This window comes from Natator depressus, chromosome 8, assembly GCF_965152275.1.
Source record: "Natator depressus isolate rNatDep1 chromosome 8, rNatDep2.hap1, whole genome shotgun sequence".
Classification (NCBI taxonomy): Eukaryota; Metazoa; Chordata; order Testudines; family Cheloniidae; genus Natator; species Natator depressus.
The window spans coordinates 53,926,554-53,938,600 of NC_134241.1; the positions used below are offsets into that span (position 1 = coordinate 53,926,554).

The 12,047-nt window shown below is 48.6% G+C and overlaps 1 protein-coding gene across 1 annotated transcript in view; it reads left to right on the forward strand.

Annotated features, from left to right (window-relative positions):
* The first annotated feature begins 1,753 nt into the window (after positions 1-1,753).
* Positions 1,754-12,047, forward strand: part of LAMC2 (laminin subunit gamma 2) — a 40,626-nt gene continuing 30,332 nt past the window's right edge. Inside the window, exon 1 of the mRNA XM_074962189.1 lies at positions 1,754-2,010. Within this exon, the coding sequence (XP_074818290.1) occupies positions 1,908-2,010 (103 nt within the window). The 5' untranslated portion in view covers positions 1,754-1,907. The remainder of the gene's footprint in view (positions 2,011-12,047) is intronic.

Consider the following 12,047-nt stretch of genomic DNA (forward strand, 5'->3'; position numbering starts at 1 on the left):
CTGGGGTGCATTAAATGCTAGGATCCTAGACATCATGACTTAGTCCTGGTGGGGAATGACTGATGAGTAAAGATTAAGTAAATATGTTTGAAGGATGAGTAAGAGGGAAGGGAGATATCCAGCTAGTGTGTGAAGGAGGTACACCCCAAGGAAGGAGATGAATTGGTTAGAGTGGTGTGAAAGGGGACAGGGAGGAGTAATGCGACGAAATCAAATAAGGAAAAATGTTGATTAAATATCAGGAAAATCTTCCTGACAATGAGCTGCATTGTTCTCTTGGGGAAGTGGTAGAAGTCCCATTGACAGGGGTGTTTAAAGATATGCCGGGCAATAGAAAACACACTGCAGTGATCAGTTCTGCTTGGCGGGTGGATGGTGTAATGCTGGCTTTGTAGATCAGTGGAGGAAGAAGTGGAAGAAATTGTGTATTTCGCAGCACACGGAATCTTTTTTAAATGTACTTCACCAAATGAGCGAACGACCCACAAGGTAGTTTGGCAAGACCCCGCTATTAATTACAACATTGGGAATATTTATGCCTCCCCTTTTAAAAAAACATCAGATAAGGTAATCCTGGGTGGCAGAAATCGGCATGCCATCAGCGGCACCTTGGTGGGTTGGGTTTATTGCTTGTCACAGCCTATGGCTAAGCTCCACTGTGTTAAATTAAAAAAGAAAAAAAGCTCTAACAAAAGATCACTCAAAAGCAGAGGCAGGTAAACATGGCCAAGGGGAATCCCAACCATGCAGTGGCATCATGCTGGTTGCACTCCACGGACTCCCCAAAATGCTGCTCCTGATCCCCTGGCAAGGAACCATGCAGCGTAGAGTCAGCACTAGGAATTTAATCCTTAGGAGGCTGTTGGGCAGTTTAAGAGATTTGGAAGGAGACCTAAACATTAACGACCTGAATTAGAGATTGAGGTTGGCTCTGAAGCTAGCAGAGCAGCAGTAAGTGGAGACGCATTGGCTGGCCTGGACTGGATTTCAAACCAGGGGCTCAGGGCCCATTGAGTAGAATAACCAGGTAGGTGATCAGAAAGCTTGGGTTCAAGGCTGAGCTTGTAGTGCTTCTTAACTATTTCTCCCTGAGCTGGTAGTGCTCATGGGCAGTTCACCAAGGCATCAGGTCAAGTGTAGTTATACCCAGCTGAGACCTCTGACCGTAATCAGAAGGCATATGGTGTAGTGCATAGGGCACTGGACCTGGGTTTTAATCCTGTTTCTGGCCTGCTGTGTGAGCTGGGGCAAGTCACTTCACCTCTCCATGCCCTTTGTTTTGTCTATTTCGATTGCCAGCTCTTCTGGTCAGGAACTGTCTCTCACAATGCATCCGTACAGCACCTTGCACAATGGGACCCTGATCTTGACTGGGGCCTCTAGCGCAGCTGTAATACAGGTGGTGGTGATCAATTCACAAAGAGCACTCTAAAGTAGGGAGGGTGACTGAGACCCGGCCCCCTCGATTTCAGTGGCAGGCTTGGGTACAATGAAGGATTCACAGCATCTGCAGTGGCTTTTATTTAATTTTGAGGGGCTTCTGCTGAGGAGAGGAAACATATTACTAGAACCCCAGTTGGTACTGACTGGGGGGAAGCTCACACTGCTGATGTGTCTTTCTATCCCTCCAGACCTCCCTCCTGTCTGGTTTTGTGCTGCTGTTTTGGTTGGTGTAGGACAGCCCCGAGAGCTGGTAAGGAGATCTGAGGTTTGGGTGTGTCTGCTTCATATGGGCTGGGCTCTCCTTATTCACCAAGTAAGTCTGACTGGGGCACATGCTCTCTTCCTGTGTCGGGAGTGACTCAGGTACAGGAGCTGATAAAACCACCTGAGAAGAGAAAGCGAAGCACACTGGAAAGCCATCTGCAAGCTCCCGGCTCTGCTCTGGTGTGTTGTGTTGTGTATTCATGCCTGGATCCCCAGAAATGACTTTGCACTGGCTGCTAACCCTGAGCTGCCTCTGTGTCTTTGTCTTCCTGCCTGCAGCCATTGGTACCGACAGAAGAGAAGGTGAGGCTTACATGATTAGATCGTCCTGCTTCCGTTTAGAAAACTGATTTCACTTACAACTTTATTTTTTATTTTTTATTTTTAATTCTGCACTGGTTGAAGGGTACTCCAAATGACCTTACCTGCTACAGAGCCCCCAGGTGAGACAGCACCAAGCTGTGAGATCTCACTCCCCTCCTCCTGGGATTTCTCAGAGATGCTTGTGGATGGGAGTGGTAATGTTTTGGTTGGGAATAAACACTAGATACTGTTATCTGGATTTCCTCGGCACTTAAACATCACAGGAATGCTGCATTGGTTCGTCAGGACCATTGGTAGCCCAGATGATTCTGGGATCCCCTTTAAATAACGTACTGGTGTGTAACTACTTTCTTTAAAGACTCTCTATTTGAGAGGGATTTGGGTCTGAGCATGCTAATTATGTTATGCTGCATTGTGTTAATATAGCACTTTTAGTAACCCAGAGTGTAAGCTGCTAAGCCAATACACAAACTGGAAGAGGAGAGCCTTTTTGGTTTAGTAACACAGAATTCAGATCTTGCGGAGATTTGCCTTTCAAAATGTGTTGTGTTAGACCAGGTCTGCACACCCAGTGTTTGCGGCTTGCAGGTGAACATGTGTCCAGTTATCTGTTGTGACACCACACAACTCGTGTTTTTATATGTTGCGATATACTTTGTATGATGGTGTTGGTTGTATATCTATACATGTTTGAATGGGCGACTGTGACCGGTACTGTGACAGTGCAATTATTTGTGTGTGTGGCTGTATGACGGTGTGACACCTTGCCTGTATAGTATGTTTTGCTACATTGCATTGTATTTGCATGTATGGTTACAGAGTATGTATTGACAGTAATAGGGTCTTCATAGACCATGTAAGCTGGTCTGCCTATATGGCTATTGCTGCTACTGTGTATCATATACAATGATGTGACACTGTCATGGGTTATGTGTGTTTTGTGACTGACTTGAATGTGTATTGTAGGTAATGACATGCCACTAAGTTTGTTTATAGATATTTGCTTAACACTGTCAGTTTGAGGGCAGCATCTGTGAGTACATTGATAAAGGCGTTCTGCTGTGTATATTTTATATTTGCCGAAATGTATTTGTATTCGCGTTCAATACATTTTAATTTTTAGTGGCTTGGAAGTAGGGTCTATAATTTTAATTATTTTTAATGTAAACGCACCAAGAGATGGTGGAAAAAGTAAAGGAAGAAGTATTGAAAACAATCCTGTTTTGCAAAAACAGATCTGTTTTCATGTAAGGTGCAGCACTAATCAGATTATTATAACAAATATAATTATATCTGAAATGAAATCTCTTAATAAACCATCATAGTTTCTCTTCCCTTTCCCTGCAGCAAATGAATCTGTGTAGTCAGACATTCAATTTATGTGGACTTTGAACTTTTTATTGCACTTGGTATAAAGTGACAATCAACGGCAAATTATTGACAGGCTCTCATTCAACAGGATTAATCTATTACAAACGTCCTGAATCAGTTAATATAAGTAGCTCAATTTTAATGTTGTTGGTACTCTCTCCTGCACTCACCAACCAGCCATGTCCTCACAATCAATACAACTGTGTTTACAACTGAGCTATTTAAATCAGGTTAGCTAAATATTGAATTCTCATTTAGTTACAGAAGATCAGATGCTGGTGTTTCAAACTGCTCAGCAAAACCCATTGTACTAATAGATGTGTACGTTGTGATGTAGGCAGGTATCTGACACTAAAAGTTTCCTGGTGTTGCAGTGTGTCATTCAATGCGTGCATGCCTGGTTGTCAGCCTGGCACTGCTTATAATGATTTGGGGACAGAAGGCTGTGCACTAGCATGAAACAATTTTTTCCATGTGCCATTATGTGTGATGGTGCGAGCTGTGTGTCACTTGTGGCGTGCGTGTCTTTTTCGGTTGGCTGTGGGGTTATAGGCAGTGACGTTTGCCTGTACCCAACCCCTGCAGGTATTGGTGCCAGATAGGGAGATCTAGGCTACCTGTGCCTTGAGTCTGTTAAAGGCTGGTTCTCAAGCAATTCTGGTGGGAGAAACATCCTTGGATGTATCAGGACCCTGGGTGGAGTCAGATGTGTGGGGCTCCGCAGTGTTTGTTGTCTCCTTCAAGTGGGGAGAGTTTGGCACATAGATTGGATGGCACACTCTCATTGTTCGGGGGCGAGGGAGGCTTTGGCAGCTGGAGGGGAGACTGAGTGAGTGCTGGGTACTGGTGTGTATGTGTGTGTCTTTCTGGGGCTGGAGGAATGGGCTGGATTTGGGTGCTAGCTGGCAAGGGTTGAACCCAGGTTCATCTTGCTGTGATGGGGTGGAGGAACTGGCATGCTGGGCTGGGTCCCTGAGATATACAGAGCTCTGTGCAGTTGGTACATGCCATGGGCTGGCCCTCCCAAGTGTTTCCACCTGTGACATTTAACTGTCGGAAAGAATGGGTGGGTGTTTGGGGCTCGCTGACCAGCAAAGACAGCCACCCCTGGTCTGCTCCTTTCCGCCTGACAGGGATTCCTCTGCACTCTCCTCTGGGATGTACAGATCCTGCCAGGTTCCCAGGGTTCATACTGAAGTAATGCGCTCTTCAGGCTGGCCTAGAGATCTCGGACTCAGGTCTTTGCCTGGCGGAGGCCTGGGAGCCTCCACTGGCTCGGCACAGTGCTGTGTATGCCACTTGGAAACCAGACAAGGGGCACATCTCTGCCATGTCTCCCCAGCTCTGTCTTTCTGTGTTTGTCCAGCCCCAGACAGAGCGATGTGCATAGGAAAAGCAGGGTCAGGTCAGAAGAGGCATCGTCCTGCAACGTCAAACTCCACTCCTCTGCTCCTCCTAGGAAACACTGATGCTAAATACATTCAATGTGGGAATCGCAGCGCCCCTGAGAGCATGTGTGGGAGAAATACTGACCCACTGGAGGAACAAGGCAGCCTGCTGAATTCCATTAATACTGTTGCCCCTTTTTGCCCCGAGCGGCTAGTCAAAGTTCGGGGCCCTGGGGACGTTCCGTTTGGAAGTAGAAATTGATGGAGTCTGGGATTTTCTTTGGTGCAGTTTTGCAAGAAATGTACAAAGCCCCTCTTCTCCGAATGCAGAAGGAACTAGGAACAAAAGGAGCAGTTTCCTAGCTTACAGTCCCAAGCTGCTTTAGCCAGGACCTGACCCAAAAGCTCTCTCTAGCTTTCTCCTGAGCCATGCTGTGCTCGCCGGCTCCTGCTTGGCTTTCTTCCTCCTCTGAGCCTCTCTGTCTTTTTTACACACACGTGCACTTGGCCCCCTCCCCCAAAGCCCCTTGTCTGCAATCAGACACCTGTGCTTGGCCAGTGCCAGCTGACTCGGGCTCGTGGGGCTCAGGGTAAGGGGCTGTTTAACAGATGTAGACGTTTGGGCTTGGATTGGAGCCTGGGCTCTAGGACCCTGTGAGGTGGGAGGGTCCCAGAACTCATGCTGCAGCCTGAGCCCAAACGTCTACATCACAATTAAACAGCCCCTTAGCCCGAGTCAGCTGGCAGGGGCCAGCAGCAGGTGTCTAATTGCCGTGTACGATACCCTCAGTCCAGAACTCCTGGGTGGGTTCACAATCTTCTTTTCTCTCAGGGGAGGGAGGGGCTTCCCCTTAACTCACCCTGACAGTTATGCTAATTGAAGGGTGCGTTCACATCCAGTCTCAAAGCAGTTTGTGATTCAAGCAGCACCCAGTATCTCTCAGCATAGCAATGCCACAGTGCCTACAGCTGAGGTGCAGGGCAGAGACATGAGTTATGGGTTAGCTCATTACAATGAAATAAATAGTATTGCCAAGCCACGACTCTGACTTCTTGTGGGCAGAGGCAGACTGGTGACGCTGCTGCTGCTGACTGATGCAAGATGTGGCCAGTGCATGGAGGCAAGCAAGATTTTCTGCTCTCCCCTGCTTGAGGAGTGATCTACATGGCTGAGACGTCGGGGGAGAACGGAACTTCTTTCCCCATTTCGGGACCTGGCTTGGGCTCCCTGCTCCAGAGAGCCTGTCAACTCTGTGGCGATGAGGAGGAATTCCAGGCTTTGGCAGACTTTCAGTGACCCGTGCGCATGCCTGACGGCACAAAACCTTGTGGGCTGCGGTGTCATTCGCCTAGAGCAGGCACAATCCAGTGAAGAGTCTGTTATGGAGCTGGCAGTCCACCAGTGAGATCTAGCTGCACTGACCTGACCATCTGCTGGTTTTATTCATCTCCTAGAATAAACAAATAGGAAAAGAAGGTTGCCTGTGGATTCAGCCATCTCCATGGGACCTTACACAGAAAGGGGAGAGGTTATGGTTGTCGTGGAAGCTTTATTACATTTAAATGTGTTGGTTCCCAGCTGCTGAAGAGACTCTTTGCCCACTGGTTTGGTCGGTAATGTTGCCAGCTTCATTCCTCACTACAGCTGAAATGTGAGTTGCACAGATTCAGGACCAACCCGATTTTCATAGATTCATAGATAGTAAGGTCAGAAGGGACCATTATGATCATCTAGTCCGACCTGCACAATGCAGGCCACAGAATCTCACCCACCCACTCCTGCAAAAAATCTCTCACCTATGTCTGAGCTATTGAAGTCCTTAAATCGTGGTTTAAAGACTTCAAGGAGCAGAGAATCCTCCAGCAAGTGACCCGTGCCCCATGCTACAGAGGAAGGCGAAAAACCTCCAGGGCCTATTCCAATCTGCCCTGGAGGAAAATTCCTTCCCAACCCCAGATATGGCGATCAGCTGAACCCTGAGCATATGGGCAAGATTCACCAGCCAGATACCCAGGACAAAATTTTCTAAGGGCTGGTCTGCGCTACAAAGTTAGGTCTGCTTAACTACATTGCTCAGGGCTATGAAAAATTCCACACCCCGGGCGCTGTAATCAAGCCAACCTAAGCCCCAGCGTGGACGCTGCAAGGTCGACGGCAGAATTCTTCTGAGACCCTAGCTACCGCCTCTTGGAGAGGGGGGTTTACTACAGCAGTGGAAGAAATTCACTGTGCCACTATAGCATTCCTAGTATAGACACACCCTTCTTTATGCATGAATTTAAGAGTAAGGGGAGCTCAGGGCTTGCCTGTCTCCTGCTCCCGCCCTCCAGAAGCCGGAGTCATGATCAGAACAGCAGGCGAGAGTTTCTCCCTCTTTTGGTATCGGGGATGCTTTGAGAATGAGGTTTTGCTGGGCATGTACTCTGGACCCCCACATCTTGGCACAGCATTAAAGAATCCCAGCTGTTCTATCTGCAGGCCCCACCTTTTCCGAACAGCTGGAGAATTCAGTTCTCCCAAGGTAGGGCCTCTAAGCACCAGATAGGAAAGGGCTTTTCCACTGTAAATCCCCTCCTTCCCTCAGCCCTCAAACACAGCATCGCATTATTGACTCAGACAGTTCAGGGTTTTTTTAAAACAATCTGCTTTAGCTCTCCCAGGCAGAGGCTCCTGGGGAAAGCCCAGCAGTAGGAACAAACACGCAGTCCACTATGGGACACCACTTCAGGTTAATAATGCATTAGCCCAATCTGTTGCCCTGGGCCAAGGCTATAGACGTAGCTCGCAGCTCCATGCAAAGGCAAGACGTGAAAGTGTGCCCTGCTCTTATCCCCCGTAGGATGCGCTGACACCAGTTTAACAACCTGGCCAAACTTCGGGGATATGCAAAAACTTCTTGGATGCTGTGTCCATGTGATCAGACAGCATTAACCACACAGGGGAGTCAAATGAGAATGGAAACCTTTTGAGAAAAATCTGGCTCAAGGAATGACTTCTGTGGCTCTGGAACAGACCAGTCTACCAGTGGCGGGATTGCAAGAAGAGAATTATGTTACTGGAGTGGACCTATCTTGGTTACTGCCTCCTGCCTTTGGATGGCGTCTTCTTCATGTTAGCAGCCTTGGCTGATGTATGTGAATGTGTTTGTCAGGCATGCACGTTAATGGTGCATGGGCGAGGACGTCAGTGTGTGTTTGGGGGGGTGGTGTGCTGGGCACTGTATGTCTAGGTGGTGGGAGTAAAGGGCTAGCGCAGCATGGTGGGTCACAAATGTGAACAACATTTTTAAAGGAAGGGGACAATGGGTCTAATTCCTAAGTAAAAATCGGTGTGCTAAAATACCAGGGGAGAGTTAGGTCTGCCCCCTGCAGCTGTGCTGGAGGGCAAGCAGGTTCCTAGGAGCCTTTCCCTTGCATGCTGCCCACCCTGGGGCTGGGGAGCACAACCATCAGGTGGCGATGGGGAGTGAGCACTGCCAGCACCAATCAGCAGCCCAGGGACAGAGGGCAGAGGCTATCCCCTTCTGCAGCATGGATGGCTCTGTGTCTTGAGGCAGATGTTAGCCCTTAAGGGAAGTGGAAAATGGCTACAGTGTATTACCTGTCCTCAGTCTATGAACCAGATTTCTCCTTGCTCTGGAATTCCTCCGATCAGTGTCTCTCCTTTCCTAAGCAAGAGATTTCTTCTTTTTTCTGTTCTCAAGCTTCTCTCTGTCTCCCTCTCTTATTTGTCTTAGGAGACTTTCCCTGGTTTTTCTTTCCAGTGTCTCCCTTTTCCTTCACCCTTCTGCATTTTGTCTCCATTTGTAAAGTGAGGTTAGCACTGGTAGAAGATGCTGGATTAACAGCCTGGGAAACCCAACTTCTAGGTCTAGATGGGGTGCAGCAGGTCGGACTTCCCTAGCAGGGACAATCTCTACAAGGGCAGCTGACCTCAATGACCCATTCAGTCCTTGGCCTCTCTGATACAAGGTGGCCAATGATTTGCAGGGTTTTTCTAATGTAGACACTTGGATGCTAGAAGCTGAGACGTTACAATTTCCAAACAGTTTGCAGATGGGGATGATTTTGAGCCAGTGACCTAGAGCAGTCTGCATCCAATTCCCCACATCTTCCCCACGTTCTAAACTTTTGCTAAATTGCTCCTCTCTTCCTGTCTCTCTGTTCTCAGCCCCGTCTCTTCTTTTGACAACATCTTTGTCCTCCCGCTGACCAAATGTCTCACCTGTAGTTGCTAAGGAACCAAGGCCCTGTCCTTTCAACTGCCTCCTAAAGGGGACTGTGACCCTACATCTGAGTTTCTCTTTTAAAAAAATTGTGGTACTGAAAAGTGATTTGTGTCTAGACATGCCTGGGTGTGCCATGTACGTGAAAGCAATTCTGGTGCCTTGAACAGAATAAAATAATTCTCTTCAGTTGTAACCCTTCTGCCAGGTAGAGTTGGCAACAACAAGGGCTGGCTTCAATATCCAGGGTCCCTCTTAACCATACAACACAGAACCAGCTCGAGCCCCCACCCAGTAATCTGGGAAAATTATACACCACCCTTGTGCACCTCTAAGAGGCAACGCTTCCCCTCTTGCGAGCACTGAGTCTGTGTATGGCAGAGAGAATTTTTACTACAAAGGGGAAAGGAACCTGGCATTAATTTAGAGATAATACCACAACCATGATTGAAACACATCTGACCATGAGCAAAACTCCTGCCCCAGAGTACACTAGGCAGTGTCCTTTGCCTCCATTTCTCACCTTGCGGTGTAAAAGTCCAACAAACTAAGGTCTCTTGCCTTTAACACGCCACTTCCCTCTCCCTCCAGTGCCTCCCACTCCCAGCTGCTGTCCTTGGGCAGGGGAGACCCAGCGTTGAGAGGTGTGTTCATGTGAGTTCACCTTCCATCCGGAGGGGGAAGGAGTGTTGAGCAATGTCTTCCCTGCCGCTGCCACCGCAACTGGCTCACAGTTCACGCTGTGTCACTGCTGCACCATTGCTCACTCTGACAACGAGGAGTCCAGTGGCACTTTAAAGACTAACAGATTTATTTGGGCATGCCACCGTTCACTCCACTGCACTATCATCTGCTCCATCACCAATGGCCCTGTGCTGTCACCTTCTGCTGCGACCTGCTTCTCTACTGTGACCTCTGCAAATCCATCTCTCGAGGTTCCACCCAGTTCCCGGTGATTTCAGCTCTCAGTGTGGGTACCTCACTGCTCGTGCAGGTGGGCAGTCTCATCCGCAGGGAGGCTGGCCCACAGCAGATCTGAGCAGCTCTTAGACCTGATTACTGGTGATCTCAGCTCTAGCAATCCCTTAATAAAACAAGAGACTCAATGGAGCCTAATTAGCTCTTTCTTTAAACAGTGGAGGGGGTAGGTTAAATGGCACTTAGGAGTCTTAGGCAGAACCCACACTTCCAGGCAGGAACACCTGTCCCCATCCCCCTCACTCTCCACTGGGATCTGGCATCCAAACCCATTGCTTAGTGAGTTCAGTTCAGTTGAGGGTGACCCCCTCAATCTGGACAGGCTAAGTACAGTTCTGCTGCCCTTTACTCATACATAAAGGTAATAACATTTCATTACCCCTGCACTGAAATTTAAAATTTTTTATTAAAGCTAAAGTTAAAATTGTTTAATACACAGGTTAAGGAAAGAGTGTGTATACATCTTACTAAAGTGATTTGTAACCCAACAGCAGCCAAAACTGATCACTTGGGCAACACAGCTCTGTCTGCTGTATACCTATGCAGAGTAGGTGTGTTCATATACATACAGTCTGGTCCTGAAGCCTTTTCTCCCCAGCTCGTCACTAGCTTTCAGGGAAGAGCTCCTTCAGAGCTTGCTTACACAGCAATAGAAAAGTTCTCAAGCCGCATCCCAGGTAGGCCATTCAGAGAATCCATTCTCTGAAGATCTGTTCCTTGGAAGGCTCTGCTGGTATAACAATACTGATATATCATACCAGCAAAGGTCTCTTAGTGTAGATGCAGCTTATACCGGCAAAGGGTTTATTAGAGCTAGCCAGCCAGAGAGTGAGGGGGGGGAACTTGTTATTCTGTACAGGAGAGATGCTCAAATGTTATTACTAAATGTCTATAGCCCAACTCAGCCCATCCTGCAGGTTTCTGTGTCTGGGGGAGATGAGTGTTCAAGACTGGGAGGCCGTGCAAGTTATTCACAGGCCGAGAGAGGCTGTCACACCTATCTGCGTGTAGAAGTGGGGAACATGCAGAGGGTGGCAGGTACACGTGGCTCTGACAGTGAGCACAGATTTGCAAGAGATCTTAGTAGGAAACTCTTCTGAGCTCTGGAATTTTGTTCTGAAGAAGTCATGGAGAAACAAGGCAGGCAGGGACAGTGTGAAGGGAAACAGAAAATTACACGTGAAACAGCGTACAGTTACAGACATGTTGCAAGTGATGTCAGCATCCTCTCTTCAAAGACTGCAGTGGGGTGGGAGGTGCCCTGCACATCACAGGATCTGGCTCTTTATCCCTGGCTGAAGAGACTTCTTTGCTTGAAGGGGTTTTGCATGTGAAAATGCCAGAGAACTAGTTGCAACTTTACATTAATGATATGGAGTATTTGCCAACAATTACCACATTTGATACGTAAACCAGGGGATATCTGCTATCTCTGATGCTGCAGTGTCCTTGGCTGGGGACGTAGCTGCACTGGGGCTCCCCAGGCTACAGCCGCCCCCCCCCCCACTCCCAGTGTGGTCCACGTGCTGTTGCATGTCGAGTTGGGCTCCGCCACACAGAGTCAGTGGCTGAGTTGAAGCAAGGAGGAGGTGAGTCCGACCCCCATCCTGGCAGGATGGAGGCGGGTCTCAGCACTGAGATGCTGCTGAGTGCAGGCAGCAGGGAGCAGTGATTTAAGGGCGTGTGCTGCTGTGTGGTGGAGAGGGTGAGATCAGCTCTGGTTGGTTTGGCAGCGTTAGCAGACCCCAGGTCTGTCTCAGGTGTTTGGAATTCCGGTGTCGTGTCTGAACCTGGCGGTGTGCGCTGGCAGCCAGCTGGGGCAAACGTACAGCTGCTGCTGCCAGGGGCTCCCAGGAGTGCTACTGCTCATCTCCAACCACAGGAGTGTTTGGATGCTGATGGGCGTGTGAGCACAGGGCACGATTTCTGAACACACCATTCTGCCCAGCTGGCCTCATCGGGTGATGTGCCTCTCCCTGTTAACCAGCACACTCGGACACGCAGGCCAGCTGTGCCCCGTCCTCAGCCCAGTTTCCTATTGCACCCAACACTC